The sequence below is a fragment of the Hydractinia symbiolongicarpus genome, chromosome 8, assembly GCF_029227915.1.
Source record: "Hydractinia symbiolongicarpus strain clone_291-10 chromosome 8, HSymV2.1, whole genome shotgun sequence".
Lineage (NCBI taxonomy): Eukaryota > Metazoa > Cnidaria > Hydrozoa > Anthoathecata > Hydractiniidae > Hydractinia > Hydractinia symbiolongicarpus.
The window spans coordinates 26,445,187-26,471,183 of NC_079882.1; the positions used below are offsets into that span (position 1 = coordinate 26,445,187).

The following is a 25,997-nucleotide window of genomic DNA, read 5'->3' on the forward strand; positions in this document are numbered from 1 at the left end:
AAGATGTCCTTTTTAATTTCTAACAAGAAGCCCTGGGGGCTCTAAGAATTTCCGCTCGCTACCAAAATATTTGATGACAACCTGCTAATTTTGTGTCATGCCAAATCATGCCAAACATTCGAAGAGGTTTGGTGCATAAAGCTCTGAAGATAAAGCACACAAGTGACATTATATCTTACAACAAACGCAAACAAAACGAAACGTGTCATTATAAACTCACATTTTAAAAGAATTTGCTAACAAAAAATACAGCCTATCATTTATGGTTGAAAGTCTTTCGATTGAAACGTTAATGGTCTTAAACGGCATTTAGTTGTCAAAAAATCAAAATTTTGATGTGACCATCATTTTCAGCATACTTTTTTATTAACTGTGCCAATTTTTGTCGAAAATAAAGTAGTTTTAATTTTTGGACAACTTTTGGCCTGAAAAGACATTTAGGTGACAAAAAATCACATTTTTCTATAATCATCATTTTCAGCATGCTTTATTTGTTAACTGTGCCAAATTTGGTCGAAAATGAAGTGGTTTTAATTTTTGGACCAATTTTGGCCTATAATGGCATTTAGGTGACAAAACTCCAAATTTTGATGTCACCATTATGTTCAGCATACTTTTTTTGTTAACTGTGCCAAATTTTGTTAAAAATAAAGTAGTTTTATTTTTGGACCAATTTTGGCCTTAAATGACATTTAGTTAACAAGGAATCAAAATTTTGATGTCACCATCATGTTCAGCATACGTTAACTGTGTCACATTTTGTTGAAAATAAAGTAGTTTTAATTTTTGGACCAATTTTGGCCTAAAATGACATTTAGGTGACAAAAAACAAAATTATGATGTCACCATTATGTTCAGCATACTTTTTTTGTTAACTGTGCCAAATTTTGTCAAAAACAAATACCAATTTTGGCCTGAAACGTCATTTAGAGGACTTCTCAGTACTTCGGGAGCTTGGGTACGAAGTTTAAATCTGTAACGTTGTAATTAACCATTTGGGACAGGGTTAGTTAGTTAGTCAGTTATCTATCCTCCTCTCAGAGGAACGTGAAATCCCAGGGTCGATTTTTTCTCAAAAAATGCTCCGAAAGAAAAAAACGACGGTTTTAAAGAATTTCCTACGCCTTCGGGCGCGGAAATTCAACAAGAAATACTTTTAAGATCGTTTACTTTAAATTTTTTTGAACATAACCATCAAAAGAAATATGCAAAAACACAGTTCGCACAGGCAGTCTGATACAGCCCCTTTACCCTCGGAAATAAAAAACCTTCGTTTAAGAGCAACAAAAATACTCCTTAAGGTAAAAATGTTTTTTAATTTTAGTTAAAAATGTAGCAGATTTTACAGCGATAAAACCTTCAGATTTTAACGACTATTTTACATTAAAGATTTTGGAATAAAAACAACAAAAATTCTGATTCATACATTTTACTCGCGCCTCTGATTATTGCACATAAAAAATTACCTTAAAGGGGAATTAAGCCTCAAACTTAAATAGCATTATTTCAGTTAACATTATGTTTGTTTCCCAAATTCTGGTCAAAATTTTGAAAAATAAATATTATTTGGATTGATTTTAATATAAAAGTTACCCCTTCTATGAGCGAACGGTAAGCGCCATTTAAATTTTCTGAGGCCACGGCTGATTCTGGAGACTGTTATATCGTGACGTATATTACGCTGAAGAAGCATAAGCTTGCGCTGAGCGAAAGCAGCCAGATATGGAAAATTCAAGCTCCTGCTCTGACTCTCCTATTTCAGAAGTAGAATATTCAAGTGACTCTAGCGAAACGTCAGTAACAGGATGTTACATGAATGAGCCTGAATACTCCAAAGCAGAACTTGAAAAAGTGACTTATAAATCTAGTGATAGCGAAGAAGAAGACGAATTGAATACAAGCAGACTTGAAAATTTGCATTGGTGTACTTGTACATGTTGCGTTATTTATAATTGCTTCACTCTTGTGGAATGCAAGTGTTGCCAAGAATTTTTCAATTTATTGAACGACAAGTTGAATGATAACAAGTGCATCACGATGCACAAGGATTTTGAAATTTTATGTTTGAACCGCACAGTGTTAGAGACAGCCAGCATACGACATCGACGATATCAGAAAAAAATATAACGAACTCTCCACATATACTAATAAGTAAGTCTTTCTTCAAAAAATATGTTTCTCGTAAATATTTTCACAGACCATATTTCTCATTGTCACACACAAATAAAACGTTCTTCTTATCTTCTCACTTTTCGCTTTATAATCTTCAGGTCCATGCGCTATAAAAATACACACCATCGCAGATTATTTAATTAAATTAAAAATAATGTCATTCCTTGAATATCTAATAAAAAAGGAGGAGAGCCCATGTGCCTCAAATAACAATTTGTTTCAAAGAAGTTTTGATGAATAAATAATTTCTTTCGAATATTTTATCCTGGTTTACACTATAACATAAACTTTGATTCCGTTGTAGGGAAATGAGGTACACCAGTTACCGACAGTACACGGCCTGGGTACATTATTATGAAAGGCTTGGAAAAGGATGTCGCGTGGTGATTCCAGCTTGTGTTGTGCGGAAAATAAGGGAAGAATTTCCTGATTCAGATGGAAAATATACTGGATTCAAAGAATTTGTTGACATATAACGGGACTTAACATTTTTAAACAAACAATAACAACAACAAAAAAGCGGAATAAAGTACAACGGACCAGAGTTATTTTTTGAATAGTTTTGCATAATTCCGTTTCTCTAAAATTTTCGAAGTGTCAGGTCTGGCCGTGTGAGCAATGTTACGTGGTCGACTAAGCTTGTTTACAACTTCTTTACCAGAGATCTTTATCTTTACCCCACTCTCCTTTCTTTCAATTATGTCATTCATTATCGCATCAACAAAACTGAAAGACTTGGGTTCTTCCACAGGTTTCGCGACCCACTCTTTATTCAATTTGCTTGAGACAAACTTCCACTTTTTTTCACCGACCTTCTGACTCCCTTTACGCGCGCATTTTACAACAGCCTGCTTTCGACCAACGTTATTGTTATGGTCCAAGATAGCCAACTTCACTCGGGCGTTCATCACATTCAACTCGAAATGTTGCCGTTTTGGTGCGTACGCTGTTATCAGTGAGTGAAAAACTTCCACGCCCCCTGTGTGGTATGGTTCGCAAAGAAGTTCCATATCCTTCAAGTTTTTTTTATCAAGGACGATTTCTTCCAATGCATTATACGCTGGCGAATGTTTCTCAATCCACTTCTTCTTTCGTGCCTCAGCACTAGAATAGGCTTCGTGTCGGCACCTGGGATACTTGGGATATTGCTTCGCGAAATTATGTTTATTCGTAACATGTTGAACTATCGACTTCCACATTTGCACCAGCAGCTCTGGGTCACCTTGGCAGTTTTCAGCACACCAGAAAAGATGATTTCCTATTGGTTTGATCCAATCCTGTAATATTCGCCTATCTTTTCGTTTTACTAATGGTCTAAGTTTGGCTTTGATGTTCTTAGCAAAATGCCATGGATCATACCGATGCATGATATCTAACCTGTTTTCACGTATCCATTTAGCGATTTGCCTGTTTCGGTCCGTGGCAACTCGTCCTACAGGATAGTTATCGGAACTTAACTGCTCAAGGCAATTTTTGAAGCCTTGTAACTCCAAGGGCGCCGAACCTTTACCGGTTGTTGTTTGGATTGTGGTTGTCGCAACAATTTTGTTAGACGCTGACGATTGTAAACTATATGTGCAATACTTGGCAGATTTACCAGGTGAGTCAAATCTGCCATCGCCAAGACGTGCTTCATTCTCTCCCCGACTATCCTCTCTTGCACTGGCAATATTTTTCACGAAATGGTCGTTTACAGTTGGGATTATCAGTGATCGCTGAACATCATAGTATGTTCGTTGATTGACAAAATTTAAACCAGAAAAATTCGCAACTTTCTTCACCCTTTCATATGTGTTTCCTAAAATGGTAATATATGATTTTAGGTGATCCAGACTGCAGCGTGCTGAATGAGCAGCGAAAATAACAAAAAGTCAACATGTCCGAGAGTTGAGGTTGCTTTCAACCCGTTTGAAAACATGGCATAGCCTGCTGTAAATTTGCATATCATAATGCAGCATGCAAAAGAAGATTTTTTTTACCTGAACAAAATATTGCAGAGGATGGCAACAAATTAAATGCCGGCATTTTTCCAAGCATGGGTTGACTTTTCCAGTCAAAAACCACATGCTCATTGATGCAATACCCTTTGTATAGTACACACGTTCCCTGCTCACGCTTTTCGATACTGGTTGCGGTTCCATCACATGAACGACAGGGCAGTAAGTTAAATATTTCATCTAGCATGCTTTCGAAAACAACAAATTTCTTTTCTTTTAAAATGCTTCGTTCGGTTTCATGAGCATCACTAATATTGATTGACTCTTCTGCACTTTCAGCGATGTAATCAGAGTCTTTTTCATCGTCAGTTGGTAAGGATTGTAATGACGAGTTTATAGGAGAGAGTGAGACGTCCTCACAAACGTGCTTTCTTTTAGAAGGAGTGGAGCAAACAGTTTTTTCTTTGGAATATGCGTGATCGTTTACCACGGCAACGTAATTAGCAGAAATGGAATAATACTCGGGAGCTTGCGCTTCAAAGTCACATGATTCTAACCGATCCGTTTGACAGCTTCTGTTTAAGTCGCTTAGTGATATTTCACATTGAACTCCAACGTTCTTGTGGGTTGGTTCAATAATCTTGAAAGATAAAATAACTAAGTTTTACCGAAAAAAAAGTTGCAACAAATCAAAATCGGTTACAGCGTGACTTACATCCTTCACATTTATGATCATCATGGTTTCTTCTTCAACCAAAGTTGGATTTGTTTGAACATTCACAGTTTCGTTTTGAGAAACTTCGTTTTCCGTTAGCAGATGGCCGATAAGCTGTAAAACACAAAATTAAATACAACTCAGTGTAAACAGGACCTAAACAATATCATTTGAAAACACTCCAGAGGTAGTCTAGATAAAAAATAGAAAGAAAACTGATGTAATTATATGTTAGAAAAAAGTGACCAACTTCAGAACGTGCTAATTCTTCACTTCGTCTAACAGATAATTTTCGTTGCTGTAAATGTTTTGTGCCGTCCATGTTTATTTCATCGTATGTTTTGTGCGAAAATTTTGTTGGCACTGCCCCCGGTACTAACTCTTTCTTTTTTCTTTTCGTAAAATATTCCGGCAATGTTATTTCTTTTTTTAAACAATCTGGGTGAAAATGATCTTCGCATAACACAGCGTCTTTACCAAATTTCAAGGTATTGATGTTCACATCGGCACGACCCATGTTGTTTATCCATCTCAAACAACGCAACTTTTCTTCGTTACTGTTCGATCGAGGAATCATAAAAAAAGACTTCTTCACCTCTCCTTTCCCAGTACTATTTCTACAGCCATAAGCTTTACCAAATAGGCATCGTTTTTGGAAGAAAGATAACATCAACAAATACGCTGTTACGTTTGTTCACATTGTGTAAACAACTCTTTAAAAAAGATGAAGAGATCAAAAAATTGAAATGAGCGTAAAATACGTCATAGATCTCCATCGCAGATTTTTTATGATTTAAATATGGCGATTACTGTTGTCAACTTTTATGCTAGAAAAGGGATGTAAATTCAAAGAATTTCAATTTTTTATATACCATCAAAATAAGTAGGGTTTGTAAAAGATATTTCCGAAGAAAAAAAATTTGGGTTTAATTCCCCTTTAAAAATTCGCCCGGATTCAATTTTACGCGGCTAAGATTTTCACAAATTTAGATTGCACGAATTTCAAGATACAGCAATCGAGTAACAGCGGGATTCATTATCCCAAGCCGGGTGAAAGTACTACCTTAGTTTTCTGCTAATTTTTGCTAATTTATAACAAACTTTTGGTTAGTATGTTCGGTTTTCATAATTGTGGATGAAAAATATCCTGCTGTGTGACCTCACTAGTATCTTATTTGGTCTTTGAATTACTTCATTGGCTTAGTCAAGCACTGCAGTGAAGTTTTTAAAGTTCAGTAGATTATTTAATGTCACTGAAATTTTTAATTCTTTATTTTCTAATTACTTTGTGACATTTGTTGTTTTGAATAATTATTTATGAGATGTGTTATTTAGAAAGGGGAATAAGGGCACCATAAAGAACTTATTACGACAAATAAAAACATATTAAATTCTTGTTACTTCAAAATAACCAAGAAATTGATAAAAACTTAATGAAAGTAACATAGAAGTACACATTGAACACAATGATTATATAAATATTATGTGTTGGAAAACTTCATGATTATGTTACATCAAAAATAGAAATGATTATAGAAGAAAATCGAGTAATATAAAAATAGTATTGCATGGTCGTAACACAAACTATTACCTCTTCGAATATCATAGATGTTGGATAATGATAAATTCAGCCTCGTTTGCAAGGTTCTTCAAAAACTTCTATGTTTTAACAACGAGGTTTCATTACCGGTATTAAAAACACGAAAACGTTTTTAAAAAACTATGATGTTGGTCCTTATGATGACCTTTCATAGCCCCATCGTTATTTGCCTTTTTTTTCATAAGTCACGAGTATGGAGACCATGACGTCATGAAAGGTTAAGATAATAAACATGCAGACGATCACAAAAATGATAAATGCAGCTAGTTTACTGCTACAGTTAAAAAAATGACCGGACAGCTAAACCTATTTAGGAATTTCCGCCCAAAGGCGATATTATTAAATTTGACTCGAAAACAAGGTTAATAAATTTTGAAAAAAAAATTGTCGTCGAAAGAGTGACGTGGATTCTCTTTAGAGTGACAAAAAATTCTTTGTAGACTTCGTCGGAGTGAATTTCTTACGCATTTTCCGCCTATTTTTGTATCACCAGTTTAATGATCATCGACCACATAAAACGATAAGATAATTCAGGTAGCCTAATTTCATTCAAGATGTCACATGTCCTTTTTTATCACCATCAAATGATCTTAATTAAACCAAAAGCGGAAAAGTATATCTTATGAATGAAAGACGTGTTTTTGCAACATTGCAAGCAATAAAGTTTATGTAAAAATTCAGTAAACAACTTTACTTTGACACATGTCAATTTTGTGTCAGTTTAGGTTCAGTAACATGTAATGTTTTTTATTTATTTTTAAACTTTAATGACAGTTTAACAGAGTGATGATGATGCTGTGTCCAGTTTTTACTATGCCATAGAGATTGTATGGCTCGGTTGATGTTCCGTGTTGTCACATAGTATTGGCAATTTTTTGGAGAAAAATCCACACTGTGGTAAATCATACAAACGTTAGTGCATTTCCCCCTGGGTCTTGTTTATTCTCGTAAAGCAATAAACAGCTGGTTAAAAGCTCAAAAATTAAAAATAAAAAAAGTTAAAAATTATGTCGCGGACAGAAATGGAAAAAGAAGTACGGAAACAAGATCAGTAGTTCAGTGCAAAAAATGTAAAATTTAAGAAACAATATCGAACAACTTCAAGCTCTCTTCTTTAAAAAATAAGAATTTTTTTATCACCGCAACAGAGAACTGATGCTGTAGTAAGCGAAAGCAGCTTGTGTTCAGATTTTTTAAAAAATTATCTGTTTTCGTATCACGTGGTTTTGTCTCAGAGAATTACGCGAAACGGTAAGAAATTAGGTAATGCTTGAAGAGAATGGAAAAATGCTGAAAAACAAGAGTTGAATTGTAGGTGGTCACAATTTGAACACATATAGCTGGCAACCTCGTTCACAGGTATTTCGTATTTGTTGAAATCGGGAAGTGAATGACACTGAGAACTGAAAAATTTGCTATTGGGTTGTCCACCCGTCACCCTTATCTTTACCTACCACGGTATATTTTTGACCAAACGTCACTAATTCTTCAGCGCAGTTTATATTTTTGGCAACATCCTTGCACTGATAAGATGTTCGTGAAATATATGATGCATACCATTTTAAAATTAACACGCTTGAAAATAAAGTTCAAAAAAGGTTACACGAATTCTGTATCCCATACAATTTTATTTTATTTTTGGCTTTCAAATTTGATAAACATGTGACAAATTTAACTAAAAATAACAACAAAATAGTACAATAAAAGGATGAATTGGATAACACGGGAGGAGTAGAATTTTAAAGATCAAAGAAGAAACACAGTTGGATATCAATTTGAATGAATATTTGATATTTTTGACTTCAAATTCATTTTAATAATTCATCCGCTGAATCGTCGTACCTTAATGTACCGAAGTATCACGTGAGTTAAATACTGTATACTTTCGACTAAACAAGTTTACAATTTTTGTTGTGTTTTTTAACAAGTATTATAAAATATCGTTCACGTTGAGTTCCAATAAAACCACCTGTTTTGAGGTTTTCTCATTTCTCAAACGATTGAAAAAAAGGCTAAAATGAGAAATTATATTGGTTATGTTCAAACTTTTTTTTCAATTTGCGGGTTTTCTTCAGGGTGACCATTAATAAAATGAGAACAAAAGTAAGGATATTAAGGAGAATTAAGGAGACAAATTGACATTTTTTAAGGATATTTTGCTGCGAACGAGAATAAAAAATAAAATAAAAATAAGTATAATTAAGGAGAAAACCAATTTTAGTTCTCTATCTTCAATGTTACATACTATGTTCTATGATAAGAAAATTATACATATTATACAATTATACATATAAATTATGCCCTGAAAGAGAGAAAATATAGGATTTCAGGTACAGAGAAATATGTCTTATTTCACTGGTGATAAACAATCCATGAACACATTTCCAAAAAGGTTACAATCAGAAATAATAAGAAATAAGGAGAAATTAAGGAGAATAGCTAAAATTTCAATTTTTTTAAGTATATTAAGTACATTTAAGGAGATTTTTTTTACTAAGGTTATTTAAGGAATTTAAGGAGTAGTGGTCACCCTGTTCTTGTTCCCAGCACTTTGATTTGGAGGCTTGTCTCAAAAAGGTCTAACGCGATAGTCAAAACACAAAGTCTATACGCTTCTCTAAAATTTTTTGTGTTTAAAAGAAAAAATAGTTATTTTTGGTTGCTAATGAATCTCCATAATTGGGTTTACGGGCTAACAAGCAAGAAAAAAAATACGCCCACAAGCTAGTGTTAACTTGAAAGAGCTAACTAGAGAATTACATCCTGGATGGTTGTTATTTTCTGGCAACAGATTTAGGTTGTTCTGAGCCTGGTTGTTTTGAAACTAATAATTTGAGCCTGAATTTGTTCTTATTTTTTCGCAAAATTTGAAGCTCGTGTTCTTATAAAATTCTTCTTATCAAAAAATGTGACACGGCGCCATCGTGTGCAGCTTCACGATATAGTAGACAGCACGATCTTCAAAGCTGGATGTATAAATCACACTATCTTTGTTATTACATTTTAATCTATTGATAACCATTAATAGCAAAACAAATCGCACTTTTAAGGCTAGCAGTTTTCCTTACGCAAGCTTGACGATGTGACGTAATTCTTTTCAAACTGTTTTCTAAGCAAAAAAAGGAGTAGAAATTTTTGCAACTTTAAAACTGCGATAATGACGTCAATAGCTTGCATGCAGGTGGAATTTACAAGACGAGGTTAGGTGCAGGTGAAATAAAAAAATGTAAAATTTAAAGTATATAACAAACCATGAAATATATTGAATAAATTTCTAAGTAACATTAATAATGTATTGTATAAAAAACAAAAAATTAAAAATTTACAAGCAGGAAATTCTATGATGTTCGGTCGGATAATAATGCTTTTTTCCCCAAATTTAAAATCGACTCGGCTATCACTGCAGCAGTTCGGCGCTAAAAAACAAAAATATAAAATTTCAGTACTGTGGACAATAACTATACGATGATTTTTCACGGCTTCTCTAACTACACTTCACACAAACATTGAACACTGCAAAACTAAGATTCGATTTTTTTCGTCTCCTTACACGTCAAGGAACTTTGTGAAATAGAAACCCGATTTTTGAATTCTGATTTTAGGGTACATACCACCTGCACCGTTCTTATTTAAAACAACAAACAAGAATTCAGAACGAGTTAAAAGCGATTTAAAGATAAAATGGAATTGTAACAAAGAACTGGGCAATAATATAAAAAGAGAAAAAAGAAGCTCTGGACACGAAGTTCGTCTGAACTTACGGAGCTATTCTACGACGGGACAATATGGCTCGGCCTGAATTAACTTGATAGAAGTAAAGACCTCGTAAAGCCATCGTTTACTAGAATTTATCATCATTAATAATTAATATTATTATGTATACATTTTGCATTCAATTTTAAATTTCAAACAATGTTTAACTTAAAAAATTTATATTTGTGGCAATAACACTTCGCCACTCTGGTCAACGGAGGGAAACAGCAATCAAATACTTTTCTACAAAAGGTAATTTGTAATAATTAGTCTTTGATATAAAGCTTTTAGGAATACCATATTTGTAGCTAATTTGCTTCATTTAAATTATAAATAGCAACCACTGATTATATAGATTTGAACTTTTTTATTACTTTTCCGCACCGCCCAAAATAAAACAGGCTTTGTTTTGAAATTTATATACAAAATAGATAAAATACCAGATGCAATTAGTAATACGTTATCTGGAGGACATTTTAAAAGTGTGGCTATTATTAGACATGACGCAATGTAAACATACTTGGTAGCCTCCAGATGTAACCATGGTTATTGGTATGTCTCTCCTCCGAAGAGCTTCGAACACTATTTCATCGCGCTTGATAATACCCTATAAGGAAGAAAACTTCTTAAGCAAATATGAACTTAAAGACAAACCAACCACACTGGTGAAGAGTATAAAATATTGAACAATACGCAGACAAAAATGTCAACAAATCTCTTTTTTTTCGTACATGAAAAAATAATGAAATATTTTACGTCATTCTAAACTATATATTCCTCATAAAATTTGTCGGTGGCAACTCTCTTCCCACGTAAAGTTTTAGGAATAAGCTGCGAGTTAATTAAACAAGACTTATATCCTGAGATTTCAACTTAACTACTCTTTCAATGACACAACGGCGCTAACATTCTTAGTAATTACCCTGTTTTTTTCCACGTGATTTTCACCATGTGACTGATGTACAATATAATAAAGCCCGCCAAAACTTTTGCCTGCTATTTTGTTCTTAAAAAAATAGAACTCGAATTAAACATCTATATTTCTTTTAATTAACATAACGTATTAAATTTGCTTTTGGGTCTGTTTGTTTACGATACAATATTTAGTGACGTCAAAAATAAATTAAAACAAGAATAAAAATAATTTCAGTTTGAAAAAAATCATAAGCGGAAAAATTAAGTCTTGCAGGTTCAATAACAAACTATTCTTGGTATGAAATCTGCTAATTAAAAAGACAATGAAGATTATTCCAGAAATGAGCACGTGATCATGAGTAATTTGTAAGCCGCATAACAATAATTTCTTAATAGCAAGTTGATTAAAGAATATTTGCATTTAGATGTGGTGGAAAAACAATCCAATCGAAAACTAGTGAAATCATAATGAGCCGCAGAAATGGTAGTTATCACATGAACACGACACTCGATCGAGTTGGATTTTTAAGTGATATATCAGAGGGGGAAATGGACAGCGGTCTCGACAGTGGGGGAGAGGAAAATTTTAAAAGGTAGCAATATTTTTATTAATTTTAGTTGCTGATTGATTATCACATTTATTTATTTATTTATTTATTGTTATGCATAGAATAAAGTTTTGATTAAACAGTTTGTAAGAAATAATCGTATCATTTTTTATTCAAGAAAATTAAAAATTTGGTAACCATAGAAACAAAAAAAGTTAATTTGTCGATTTTTAATAAAAAAAACAAGTGTATAAATTGCATCCAGTGATCTTTGTTATTGCACAAAACATCGCTAGTAAAACCGTTATCGGAATAACACTAGTGAGACTCGGCACGAGTTTTTACGCATGGTTAAATAAAATATTTATAGCAATTATAGCCAATCCTATTCATGGTTCATAACGAGGCCACAGTTTTACATTAAGTAGAGAATGTATGTCGTTGTATAAATACAACATTTACGAAGTGAACGTAAGTTTTGGAAGTTGCAAAAAAGATAGAGATGTGTAGATTTAGGTAAGCGTTTGAGAAATTTATTTGTCAAGTTTATTTACTAAAAATAACTTAAGGCTGAAATTTTATTTGAAAGTACTTTTTCATAGAATAAACAAAATTTTTCAAAAATTTTTTTTCTTATTTTAGCGACAGAGTATCGGCACGCATACCAAAGAGTTTAATACACGACGGAAATATGAGAGCTTTTTGTGAACTCGACGGAAACATCGAAACTCTGGAAGCAGAAATAATCAATGGATGCGATCGCTTGATGAAAGCTGTGGAACGACGTCGAGATGCATTACTTCGAAGTGTACAACAGATTAGAGAAGAGAAATTAAAATCTCTTCAAAGAAGCGATGATTTAATCTCAAGCAAAGATAACCATCTTCTCAACTGCATTAAAAACGGCTCTCATTTGGGAAGTTGTTTACGCTTTGTTACAGATGATTCAATTTTTAGTTTGATTGACGAGTATGGAACGATCGACGAAGGCCGTGCATCAGCTGAAAAATGTGAAGCTACAGGTGTTGGACTCAAATATGGAATTGCAGACGAACCCACTCAATTTGAATTAAAAACATTTGACAGGAGTGGAGAATTAAGTTGGGTTGAGCAAGACAAAGTTGATGTTTTTATCACAAAAGATAATCAAGTCTTCCCCTGTGTTGTTCAAAACAAATGCACCGGTGTTTATGACATACTGTACGAACTTCAACAACCCGGTAGATATGAAATAAATGTACAGGTGAATGGCCACCACATAAACCAATCGCCCTACAAATGCAATATTTTCGAGAAATGCGACTTAAAGTTTTTTGACACTGAAGACAAACCAGAGTGGACATTTCAAAGTGGAGATAAATCTGCACTGGTAGAAAAAACAGAAATTCGAAGAACTTCAAAACTTTATTCAAATATTACTCCACCAGCCAAAGCATGGAAAGTGCGTGTGACCACAGCATGTACAAAAATTAAACTTAAGTTCGGTTACTCGAACGTGTCGACTTATATTCCTGACTTTTACGACGAGTACTTTTGCAAGTTCAATCTGAGTGAGTTGATCTCAAACGAGCAACAAACGCCGCATCATCACACGTACATGTCGCAGCGTCGACACCGACACAGCAGAAACGAAAGGAAACAATCCACTTTTCTTCGCAGTTCCCTGACCTTCCTTATCTTTCTGGACAGCGAATCAAAAATTATTCACGCCGCAGTGGAAGGGACTCAACATGAGAAAAAATCAAGTTTCAAAGATGATGGACAACCACTGGTACCATTTATTGGTATCAAACACTTTTGTAAAAATGCTTCTTGCCCAAGACCCATGCTAGTTTTCGCTTAAATCACTGACAGTTACTGCGCAAGTCGGTAGGAGTAAAATATTACTAGTAAAAGTGAATGACATATAGACGTTAAAACCAATAATAACAGATAATAATCCCGCGTACCATCACCACTGTAAAGGGGATGTGTGATAAGGAACACACGAGTTGAACTTTAAACCAAGAAATCCAGCCAAGTTTGAATATGGAAGATATATAAATATATAAAATAACGAATATATACAAATATATAAAATATGTATACTAGAAATTGTAAATGCTAAAAAATGCATATGTAAATTAATTTTTTAATTTATTAAGTTTGGCTTAAGTTTTTTTTGTTGTCTTTTGTATGTCATATGTAAATACAACATTGTGTATAATAAAAATAGCAGCAAACATTTCGTATCTTTTTACCACAAAAAACACATTAGGTTAAAGATCAATGCATCATTAGTCCTTTTCTTTTTTAATTCAATTGTTATGCCATTTTTTGTTATCTCGCATGATGAATTTTTTTTTTTTGGCATTTTTTTCAATATTTTTGATTTTGTATTTCATTATTTTTGGATTTTAAATAAGCAGGTGAAGATCATGATACGGCAGATGCAAAGAATGTTTTTCTTTAAAGTAAAAATAATTTTATGATAACAACAAAATAACCAACTCTATTATCACATAAAAGCAGATGCTAAGTACTTTCACAACCGCTCACCACCGCTGTGTAATAAAAACAAAACGTTAGTTTTTCCGATAATCAAATTTTGACACGTCTAACACACGCTCAATAAAATATTCCATGTATGGAAATTGTCTTCTTACAACGCCGGTCATTATGCACATGGAGGAATATCCTGTGGGAATTGCATGTAAACATTTAAAATTAGTTTCTTTCATTTTTCTGATAAACTTCACACATTAAAATTTCTTGTATCTTAAAAACAAAATAATTTGTTGACAATTACAAAAAAACGTCCGCTAGATGGCATTTCATTTTATTGAATAATTAATTTTCGAATATTTACGCCTGCTAGTTGAACTATAACATGATTTTAACATGATTTATAAGAATATCAGGCTGGGATTTTAGGTTGAAACAACAGATCTATTCTTTAGAACAATAGAAAAATAAAAATATTGACCAGCACTGGTTATTATTTTAAAATTCTTGTTAAAAAATTGTGTACAAGAGTTTTGGAATTTTTATGTTTTACATTTTGCATTTAATGCAATGTATCACGAAATGAGAATTTTACATTTGCGTTGAGCACATGTTTATGTAATTCAACGTTAATCAGTTTTGTGTAGCATCTTAATGACTCCACAAAATTAATCTTTTACATCTTCGTGCACAGACTCTACACGGTCGTTACAGTCCACAAAATCTCACTTTTAGTTATTGTGCGTTCTCATAAGAAATGACAACGTGAAGTGATTACCACAAAGGTATTTCAAAATAATCATCTCAATGAGGCTGAAAATCACAAGTGATTACATGTGGTTTTCTTATCAAACACAATAAGTTGATATTTACCTCGCCTGTCACACTGAGAGCACCGAGTGGATCACCTTCCAATATGTCGGTACCTTGAAGTAGAAAAGAAAGTTTTTAACCTACAATCTTAAGGTACAGCTTATTACATGGAGGCGTTAAAAGCTTTGAAAAAATTAAAAATGCTTTTTAGTAACAAATTATTTTCAGTGAGACTATAAAACATCCGAAAGAAAAAGAAAAAATTCGTGAGAGGCTGTAAAAATCTTAAATCTCAGAATAGTAATTAGAATTAAAAAGTTTAATGTATAACATGGTTGTGTCGTGCGTATCCTGATTTCGTGTCAAAGATTTTTTTACACCCACCTACCATACAGTACCCCTTCCCACACACGACCGGCCATCACGAAAATTCATGTTACCACAATTTGTCATCACGTGAAAAACATGCCAAGTTCTCAGTAACTGTTACCTGGGCGTTTTCCAAAGGGCGGAGTTTATTGGAGGAGTGCTAAATAAGGGCTCCGCTTACAAAAAATAACTTTTCCGCAGTAACATTTTTGTTGTTGCGAATTTTGTCTTTAGGCCTTCATTTAAAAGGGCGTTTATTTAGTAGGCGTTTACTTACGTGGGCGTTTATTTAAGAGGGCGTTTATTTTACCATCGGTGCGTACTAATAAGTGCAAAGGAAGCAACAAAACAATATTTTTTTTCAGTATATTTAAAACATTTATTGTAAAGGATTAAAACTGACGTCAGTAGCTTACAACTCTTTCGTAACAGCAGAATATAACCACCATGGGGGATTGTATTTCTCAATATATTCACTAAAAATTCTCTTATACTTTTAATAATTCAAGTAATTAATGTTTTGCAATTCAAAACATCAGGCGGAATGGCTTTAGAAAATAGAGTTTGTTGTTAACTTTTAGAAAGTGGGTTTAAAGAAGAATTCAGTTCCCGAAATGAGATTCCAGTGAAACTCGATGTGCGTTAGAAAAATGTTTTTGAAATCAATTTCTATGCACAACGCATTTTTCTCAGACAAAGCTCACAACGGTAATTGATGCAACGTGCAGGAAAGCAGTCCTTTTTAAACCAATCAATTATTCTGTGGGACATCAAATCACATCTGCCAGAACATATCATTGTTTATCAACAAAAATTTTCAACAAATAAAAAATAAAAAGAATGACCTTAACTTCCGGGGTTTTAGAAGCAAAAAAATCGAAATCCACAAGTACAATTGAAAGGCATGACAGCACGTTTCCGAATTACATGTTCTTTGAAATTTTAGAATTTTGATTTTTTTAAGATCTTAATTAACTTAATTATCTTAATTATTAAATCGTTGTGTATAAATTTTCAACTTCGACATTTTGAAATGCTGTTTCGGTGGTATTATTGTTTCGGTCGAAGTCTTCAGTCATTTTGTTTGAAAAAGGTAAAAAATAGCAGCAGTACATGAAAGACAACTAATTCAGAAAAGGTGTATTAATAACATATTAAAAATGTTTTAGCTTCTAAAAAAAAATTTTTTCAAACATTTTTAAAATACAGTTATAAATTTAGAAACATTTATTTCAAATTTGCAAATATTATCGCTTTCGGTGAAGTCTATAAATGAAGGGAAACAAGAGGTTTGCATATCGTGCTGTGGGAAATTTGTTTACAAAGAAACATAGCAGACAACAGTTTCACAGCTGTCAATATGACAAAATCTGTTACCCATATTCATTTTTTTCGTAGCAAATGGCAGGAAAAATGTTGTTCATATTTTTTATTAGAATGAACAACTAGATTTTTATTTTTAAAGCACTAAAAACATACTCTACTAGAACAATTTACTTGCAACTGACAGAAACATAATGTAAGAGCAAGAGATCTGGGGACCGCGGAACGAACCCCACTCACTGCTTGGCAGTGTGTTAGTGATGAACAAAGTAGTTCTTCTTCAATATAATGTAAGAATATTCCATCGTAATAAATTCTTGATTAGCCTGTAGAGGTTCTCCTTCAAACTTATGTGTGCTCTCGTTAGTTTTAAAACCTTCTAAACTTTTTAAAAGTAACTACAATCAGGCTTTAGTAATCGATGGGGATAATGTTGTCACGCCTTTTTTTTTCTAAAGTCTCTTGCCAAATTTCTAGAATGTCGAGGAAATTTGAAAAAGATATTACAAAAAAAAATATTAAATAACTCGTTTTACAAATTTGATAACTGAAATGATTACTTTTCACGACAATTGAAGGACATCTATAATTTTTTTTTTTTTTTTCAAGACTAAAATGACATTCCAAGGCATTTTCTGCACAACGCGTGGAAGAGTACACATCTTTTTTTACAACTGGGTTCATAAATAACCTCTCATGTGTATAATAGTCGCAAAATTAAGTACACAGTAATCTTTTAAGAGTCAAGTTTGTGAGAACCTTCAACATATTCATCCTGATTTTTTTGGACATGTTATCTTCGGACGATTTTTAACCTAATTTTCGGATGAATTCTGGACGTTTAGATCACAAAAATTTTCAAACAAGAAAAAATCGAACTAGATAATATAATTTTATGGCATATATAGTTTCTTTCTTCTTTTAAAATTTTACAATTACTAAAACAGTTATTTTAGGTATCACGCGTGAAGGTTATAGAAACCGAAGAGGAACATGGTAACCGAAAAATAAAAATACAAATTAAAGGACGTCCCAGGACTTTTTAGATCATCGGACAAAATTTTGTAAGATCAGAACAACCTTAGGATGAGTTAACCAAGCTAAAATTGCAGAAAATTCTAGGAATGAAGAGAAGGAATTTTATGATGGTTCCTACTAATTTTCGCGAGTTTTTAAAACATCTATATCGCGCGCGTAGCTACTAATTTTAGTTTCTCGTTGACATTGGTATACTGTGTTAATTTTCCATCAATAACAAGGCAAAAATTCAAAGTTTCAGACAAACTATAGATACGTTTGAAAGAATTTTGCGCCATCAGTTTTGTTTTGTGCAAAACAGTTAATTGTACAAAAAATGACGCACAAACAAACGCTTTTTTGCATGAATAAACGAAAATATGTTCGATTTATTTTTATGCCGTGACAACACAGAAGCTTGAGAAACCTGAAGAAAGAATAATACAAAATAAATCTTTATCTCCATAAATAAATTCTCTCCCGACATTCTTAGGTCTTTGTCCCAAACGATGTGAAAATGGTTAAGTATTGTCGCCTTTTAAAAGACATATTACAAACTCAGAAACATATTGTAATAAAAATTTCAAGTTTTCAAAAAATGTTGAAACTTTTTTTTTGCTTTTTTAAATTATCCATGTTAAATTTAACACAAAGGCAGTCTTTGAATTTTATTTTATGTTTTTCTAAAGCGATAAAAAAATCTTTTACACAATATCGCCGTAAAAAAATCTTCTACACAATATTGCCATAACAAAGCTACTTGTTTTTAGACACGCTAAGAAAATCATGTATGTATGCATGTATACGGACAATGGTTTATATACACATAAAGCCATGCCCTACCTGCATTGTACAACACAAAATCTGGTTGAAATTCATCGAGGGCGTCATTCATATTCCTAAGAGACCAAACAAATACTAAGTTTAAAATCTGAGTTGTTGTTTTTAAAAGGAGCCTAAAGAATTTTTCTTCGCTGCCTAAATCCTTGCCAAAAAAGGTTTAATTTTAAATCCCGTATAATATAGCTCAACATTTTTATTCAAACTACGATCTGAAATTTCACCCTACTACGGCACGTCTTATGTTTCACAATAGAAGGTCAAAACATAATTCATCACAATAAAAATGGTAGCAAACCTTGTAACTAAATCTAAATAATCCTTATCATCTGTAAAACTTCTTAATTCTACTTTTTTGTTTATCGCATCTAAATAAATAAAAGAATGGAAAAAAAACAAAGAAAAATAAATGAACGAATGAATGAATGGTCAAATGGATTAATTGAAGAATAAATGGATTGAATCACAGACAAAAACAAAACGACGAAAAATGTTATTCCATATGATGCTTTTCATGCATACCTTTTGCAAATGTATCCATGGGATATATATTACAGTTATACACGTCCATAATATATACATTATCATCTGTCATAAAATCGCGCTCGTGTCCATTTCCCTAAAATGATACCAATTAAACACCCTAAAAATAGTCTCATACAAGAAAGCGGCATACGTCCTGGTAATTTCACCATACTATAAAAACATTATATTTTACCTGGTGAGCATCCAGGTCGATAATCATCACTTTCTTTATTGATTTATTATTTTCAAGCAGAAGCTGAGAAATATATAAAGGCTTTAAATAAATTTTAAGCAATGCATACAATACTTATAATTCTGCAACTCTGCATTTAGTAATCATTTTTTCATCATCCAATAGTGTGGATGTGAACTCTTTTACCATAATTATACATTTAAAAAATAGTTTCAAAATTTAAAAATTAATTGGGACTGCAATTTATCTGTGATAGTTGTATTTACAAATCCACGTAATCATAACGACACTATAAAAGTCTTCTTTCTAATGACACACTTTCAAAGTTAAAAAAATAAGGGAATGATGGTGTGTCAGAAATACTTTTTACCTTGATAGCTAAGGTGATGTCAGCATATGCACAGAAGCCACCACCATTGTCACTCGAGCAATGATGGAATCCCCCTCCAATGTTTATCGACCAGCCTCTTTCTATTGCTACTTTGGCAGCCTGTGAAAACAAATGCAGCAAAATTTGCATTGCAATTAGCTTTCAACCATAATGCGTCTTTATCAGTTTTAAAGAAGGATGAAACGATCAAAGAAAATGCACTGAATGGTTTCTTTTTGAAAGTATTTGCTTAAAGAAAACGTTTTTTTGTTCTCGTTTTTTTTTAAGATCTGAAAGGATCCAATTTTCCAAGATACTAAATATATCATTCGAGGAAATTAAGGAGGCACAAAATTAAAGCAAATTTGCGTTAATTTAAGTGTACCATATACTGGACGTTACTTTAACCTGTAATTACAGTTTAAAAATAGTTTTCTAGCTGTTACAATAAAAGCTTATGCACAGGCATACTTCTTTCCCACTTTATCATCCTATAAACGGTCTTGATATAGCTAATTTGATTAAGGCAGGCTATTGAGTTATTTTTATATGTTGTTACAGGCATTCGTGTAATTTCTTTTGTGTTAAATTGTGATCAATAATTTTGTGCCTTGTTATTTCCTAAAATAAGGTACAACTTTGTTTCTCCACACCTTCGATTTGATATACTAACACACTCAACACACCTACCAAAACTGTGCCACCAGTTTGATATCTCAATCGCTTTAAAAGCACTCTTTGCACTATAAAGTTTGGAACCAATGAAACAGGTGGTATCTCAGTTATCATGGCAACATTGAAGCTGTACTAAACATAAACATAGATTGTAGGAAGTTTTAACTACTAATTTTTCGGTAATACTAATAAAAGTAAAGTAAATATTTAAAATAACAGGGTTCCTACAAGAAGAAAATTAAGGGTTTAATAGGGGCAGGGTCCATAATTTTTAAGAAAATAATCTTTTACGAAATAGTATTTGTAAATGACTTGATAATGGCCGTATCTGGCTGAAACGTTGTCAATATATTTAATTAATGAAACTGGTGATATTTTCTTTTACACTCGATTATATCTGCACACACCAACATCTACAACATTAATTATTCCTTCTGAAATATCCTCATTCTTATGTAATAATTTGATTTGGCATCTAATTGGGAAAGAGGTTTATTTGAATTCAGCCAAATTTATAGTTTTGTAATATATTTTTACAAAAAATCCTATCCTTATGTAAATTATGTTTCATGTAGCGAAAAAAATCCACATACCTTCAAACTATTGATGTATCTTTTTGTATGCACAAATAGTAAATCTTCCTCTGCTGCCTCTTCTGGTTTGATGATATGCTTACGTTGCATAAAACCTTTGTCTATAAAAAACATGTAAACTGAAATATACTAAACTTTATCTTTCCCGGATAGTTTATTCATGCAAATCACAAGCTATACTATCTAAATATCAAAATTAGCAAATATTACAGAAATACGCATATCGAATCAGACGACAGAGTATTTAAAGATGCATCACGTTAACAGCTATAGTGGTTTTTCTTCATATCGAAATTGCAATGGACATACCGATTAAGATTGTCACAATTTTTCCCCATTTTCCAGAATCAAATGGATGAAGTTTTTCCAAACCACAAAATGATATGTTGTAAATATCATCATATATGATTGGCTTTTGATCTATTTTTACCTCAGTATACAGCTTGCTTTTATACTTTTCAGTGCTAGAAATAATAAAGGATGTGTAAAAATGAAAAAATGTACATTTGTATCTCTTGAAACTTTTGAAGTCTGAACCTACATCAACCATATTGAAATTCTGATTAAATGTACTGGCTTTAAAAGAGACCTAACAATGAGTCAGTAAGTTGTTAATTTTAGCTGTGTAAAGGTTATTAACAGCCCTAGCTTCTGATTTTCAAGCTTAAAAAAGAAATCCTACAGGTGATGTTGTATCAAATTATAGAAAGTAATTTAAAATTATTTTTTTAATTCCAATTTAAATTTGGGTAATCTTTTATTAGACATAACTATATTGTTATGAACAAAAACAAACCTAGTACATGCACCAGCAATATAGTGTAAGGATTTTCTATTAACTTCTTTTGTCATTATGTGATGTATATAAATTAAGAAACGATAAACAATTTGCCTCTATGGTTTAAGCCGTTCTTCTTAACAACGGTTTTTGTTTAAGATTCAGGAAAACTGTTATCTAGACTTTCTAAACATAGCAGTAGAAAGAAATTCAATGCTGTAGATTATTTATGCTTTAACACTGTTCAAGTTGATACACTAATTTGCCTATATATTAACTTAATGTTATGGTGTTTTCTTTGCTTCAGGGATATAGTTGTTGATAGAGATAAGAACATAAAGAAATTGATAAGAATAATAGTGGTTGGATCAGTTTATTTCTAAATTATTGCCTAAAAAAGTTGATTGATGTTGCCTGTGTAGCTTTTCATTGCTAACATCCTCAACGCTATTTTTGTTACTGGTTTAAACAAAATCAACTAGGTTAAGACCATCATTAACTGGATAGATTTTCATGCCGTTATGAAAAATTACCTGGTATAGTGTGAACAGAATTGTTACATTTCGACATGTTCACGGGTGTTCACATTACACTTCTTGGACTGAATCATCCCTTGCAGCACAATTTTAATTCAGAAAATCTATATAAATAACAACGGGGAAGTGTATTTTCTGTATTGTGGGCATATTTTGCTTATTGTTCTTTTACAAAGTGCCTTTTTATCATATGAAATCATATGAAGCATTGATTGTAAAGAGAAAACTGGTTTATGTGAAGAAATAATACGAAGATGGCTCCTAAGAAGGCCCAAGAAAAAGAAAAAAAGAAAAACAAATTTGCATGGACAGACAACGAGTTGCAACTTTTGTTGCAATCAGCCTTAGACTTTAAATCCAGGGGTGATTTTTAGAGTGAAAATTGGGAGTCGAGAAGATCCAAGAATGAGAATATATTGGAAGTAATGCAGGAGCAATATCCAGAAGACAATGAGAAGTCTCCAAATAAGGAAACAGTTAATAAAGATCGTGTCGCTGCGAAATTGAAACCGGTTTGTGCGAATTTTAAAAAGGCAGCAGATCTTGGCAAAAAAACTGGTTGTGGAAGAATTATTTTTAAAAAGAAAGTACTTCAGTATAGAAATCATACCGTATAATAATAAAACATTGCGTCATGATAACTATCCGGTATAAAACCATGCTGCAAAACAGACTCGATAATGTAAACTATTCGATATTGCTTTTATAACGACATGAAAGCTATCTGGTATAATGTGAACATGGTCAAATTTTGCATCTTGTTAATGGTATAACATGCTGCTAGTAACAAAAATGTTACTGGCAACAAAATAAGACTTTTCAAGTCACCACTCTCAGCAACAAATCAAAGTCAATGTCTTTGCATGCAGTTAAACGAAATTAATTTAATCATTCCAAATATTTTCCTTGCTGTGATAGATTGCACATACGTGGAGAACACAATAATATTTTAGGAATCATAACAAAATAATATCTGCTACTACTACCACCTGAAAAATTGTTCTGTGGTGCTGGGGCTTAAAATATTTATGTTCTTTTCTGATTAAAAAAGAACACATCTTATTAAAACATTTTTTTGTCATCCGCCAACATTTCCTCCTTTTACAGCAATATATTTTAAATTTACCTTGTACAAGAAGAAACGCTCTTCATTGACATATTTTCATTTCTTTTTTTGATAAAAAACGTCTAAAAGAAAAATATATAAATTTTTAAAGAACGAAATCAAATAAAAAAATTATCATGTTTGAAAACAGACAGACATTAAAATTTTAATTTAGACAAAGTTAAATCTTTGGACAAATTGCTTTATTCTGTATTTACGTTCATCCTGGAACAGATATCAAATCTTTTAATTCATAGTGTTTTATATGTGTGCAAAAATAAAAAGAAATGCACAAAAAAGAACATTTAGTGCATTCGTTCTGATTCGTGGCGCCGTAGATTAGTGGATGTAGCTCTCGTACTCTGTGTGGGAGACCGAAGTTCGATTCCTCTTGAAGGTGATTCAACATGGGCGAATGAATGTTACCATAGCCCCGGGTTAACCCAAGCCATGTGAGAGAAAATGGGGAGATGGCACATTGTGTGGTCCGTTAGATGTTGCCGGGAATAGTCTAGTAGAGCGCGGGCCCTAATTGGGTCTGCGTAGCTCAAAAAGACCATTAAATACTCCAGGACACTCCATCTAAGCCTTGGTCCCCGCCAAAAATAATAGACAGGGTATATCCCTCGATATTTGTGAGGCTAGCCATAGGCACATCTACAGTACAGTCCAGATGTAAGCGTACGCGTACGCTCAAGTTTCACACCTTTTTCTCAAAGGCGGTAGTTGTTTGTCTTTTATTCTTATTAATTATCTTGGAGTCTTGTAAGTCATTAACTTGCGCGTAATAAAAAAAAGATTCTTGAAGAAAAAATAGCTCACAAACTGCACGTAACTATTGTTAAATAGTGTTAACATATTTATTCCCAATAGCATAATTGCAAATTTTATCAACTCTATCAATGTGACACGAAGAGCCATTGTTTAATTAGTTTTATTAAATAAAAGTTTTGCGTGGAAACTAAATAAACTAGCGAGAAGGCATTGTTGGTTGTGCGGGTTAAATAAAGCTTTTAGGCGATAGAAATAATATTTTAACAAAGATGAAAACTTTAATTTTGATAGAAAAGCATTTTCAGATCGCATTTTAAAAGTTTAAAAACGAAAAACGGCGATAAAAATGTTTTTAATCCGTGGCCTAAAAGGGCATTCAATTTTCATTTCAAAATAAAAACAAATTTCAATTTTTTTATCAATTTTTCTTTTTTAATTCAATACAAAAAGAAAATTTCAACTCAATTTTCGTTTTCAAATCAAAAAACAAAAAAGGAACTTCATATTTTGGCAAAAAAGTGCGCTCTCCTTCGCAAACGTTTTTCTTCTACGAACCCAAGGATTACTTTCGGTCATTTGGTGCTAAAAATCACACAATGAAATATCAATTTCCAAATTTTTGATTTCTTATAGAATTTCAAATGTGAAAATTAAATCAATTCCGTTTAAATCAAAAATTGATTTTCAAGTTCAATTTTTAATTTTTGATTTGAATCAAAAATCAAAAATTGAAGTTAAAATTCAGTTTTTGATTTAAACGAAATTTGATTTAATTTTCAAATTTAAAATTCTCTTAAAAATCAGAAATTTAGAAATTGATAATACATTTTAGGATTTTTAGCACCAAATGACACAAAGTAATCCTTGGGTTCGTAGAAGAACAATGTCTGCGAAGGAGAGCGCACTTTTTGCCAAATATGAAGTTCTTTTTTTGTTTTTTGATTTGGAAACAAAAAACGAAAATTGAGTTGAAATTTTCTTTTTGTATTGAATTAAAAAAGAAAAATTGATAAAAAAATTGAAATTTGTTTTCATTTTAAAATGAAAATTGAATGTCCCTTTAGGTCATGGATTGTTTTTTTAGATCGCATTTTAAAAGTTTAAAAACGAAGAGTGGCGATAGAAATGATTTTTTAGAAAGTTTAAGAATGAAGAACGGCGATAGGAAAGCTTCGTTAGATAGTGTTTTAAGTATTTAAAATGTTATCGACTCTAACCAATGTGACACGGCGAGCCATTGTTTGACAGTTTTATTAAATTAAAGATTTGCACGAAAACTAAATAGACAGCGAGAAGCATTGTTTGTTGGAAGCATTGTTTAAATCTTTTAAGAGATAGAAATAATTATGTTATAAAATTCAAATAATGTTAAAACATTGATTTGTACTAACTCTTGTTCCAAGACTTATTTTTTAGAAAAAACACTTGTTTTTTAACTTTGTATATTTTTATTCACACCAAAACAAAATGTTTCCACAACGAGCGTGTTCACCTTTTATGTGTGTTGAAAGTTATATTTTAGACTCTTTCTACGGTATTAAAATCTACATAAAATGTTCTCACAATGAGTGTTTTGTTCTTTCCAGAACGTCAAAAGTTAGATTTTTAGATTTTTTCATTCCTCGGTGTTAAAATTTAATTTGTTTTCAAAATCTTATCCCGAACGTAGGGTTTTTCCGTTTGGGTTATTAAAAGTTGCTTTTTATAAAAAGAACTTTTAAAAGTTTCGCATGTTGAGAAATATGTTTCGACGATAAAGAAATATTATTAAAAGTTATAAAAGTAGCATTAGTTTTTTTAAAAATATTTAGATCATTGGATTTGTTGTTTTTTAAAGGAGCTTGTGTTTTTTGAATATATCGAGATTAAAATCGCGTTACTATAATTAGTTTCGTTGTTAAAAAAAAAAATTCAATGGCCTTTGCGTTAAATATTTTCTTGCGCAGAGTATTGTTTATATCA

General features: G+C 32.2%; 4 protein-coding genes across 6 annotated transcripts; 2 read left to right on the plus strand and 2 right to left on the minus strand.

The window, feature by feature from the left end:
• The first annotated feature begins 1,722 nt into the window (after positions 1-1,722).
• On the plus strand, positions 1,723-2,648 carry LOC130653893 (P2X purinoceptor 7-like). The gene is made up of 2 exons (XM_057456390.1): positions 1,723-2,078; positions 2,477-2,648. Exons 1-2 carry the CDS (start codon positions 1,723-1,725, stop codon positions 2,646-2,648), a joined length of 528 nt encoding a protein of 175 aa, XP_057312373.1.
• Positions 2,135-5,509, minus strand: LOC130655292 (uncharacterized). Its single transcript, XM_057458026.1, has 4 exons — positions 5,075-5,509; positions 4,825-4,938; positions 4,152-4,749; positions 2,135-3,970 (listed from the first exon to the last, which is right to left on the minus strand). Exons 1-4 carry the CDS (start codon positions 5,492-5,494, stop codon positions 2,718-2,720), a joined length of 2,385 nt encoding a protein of 794 aa, XP_057314009.1. The 5' UTR covers positions 5,495-5,509; the 3' UTR covers positions 2,135-2,717.
• Positions 5,510-9,656: 4,147 nt separating this feature from the next.
• On the minus strand, positions 9,657-23,395 carry LOC130655298 (histone deacetylase 11-like). The gene is made up of 12 exons (XM_057458033.1): positions 23,283-23,395; positions 21,152-21,306; positions 20,843-20,943; positions 20,265-20,381; positions 19,575-19,694; positions 19,205-19,267; positions 19,009-19,105; positions 18,785-18,854; positions 18,490-18,545; positions 14,998-15,050; positions 10,698-10,784; positions 9,657-9,840 (listed from the first exon to the last, which is right to left on the minus strand). Exons 1-12 carry the CDS (start codon positions 23,312-23,314, stop codon positions 9,763-9,765), a joined length of 1,029 nt encoding a protein of 342 aa, XP_057314016.1. The 5' UTR covers positions 23,315-23,395; the 3' UTR covers positions 9,657-9,762.
• Positions 9,913-13,862, plus strand: LOC130655294 (tripartite motif-containing protein 2-like). 3 transcript variants are annotated; one of them, XM_057458028.1, is made up of 3 exons: positions 9,913-10,429; positions 11,518-11,685; positions 12,283-13,862. In XM_057458028.1, the coding sequence occupies exons 2-3, from the start codon at positions 11,561-11,563 to the stop codon at positions 13,481-13,483; spliced, it is 1,326 nt and encodes a 441-aa protein (XP_057314011.1). In that variant the 5' UTR covers positions 9,913-10,429; positions 11,518-11,560; the 3' UTR covers positions 13,484-13,862. The 3 variants fall into 3 exon arrangements, with proteins under 3 accessions (XP_057314011.1, XP_057314012.1, XP_057314013.1); XM_057458029.1 differs by lacking the exon at positions 9,913-10,429 and having other exon boundaries at positions 11,369-11,685; XM_057458030.1 differs by lacking the exons at positions 9,913-10,429; positions 11,518-11,685 and adding an exon at positions 11,995-12,156.
• Positions 23,396-25,997: the final 2,602 nt, after the last annotated feature.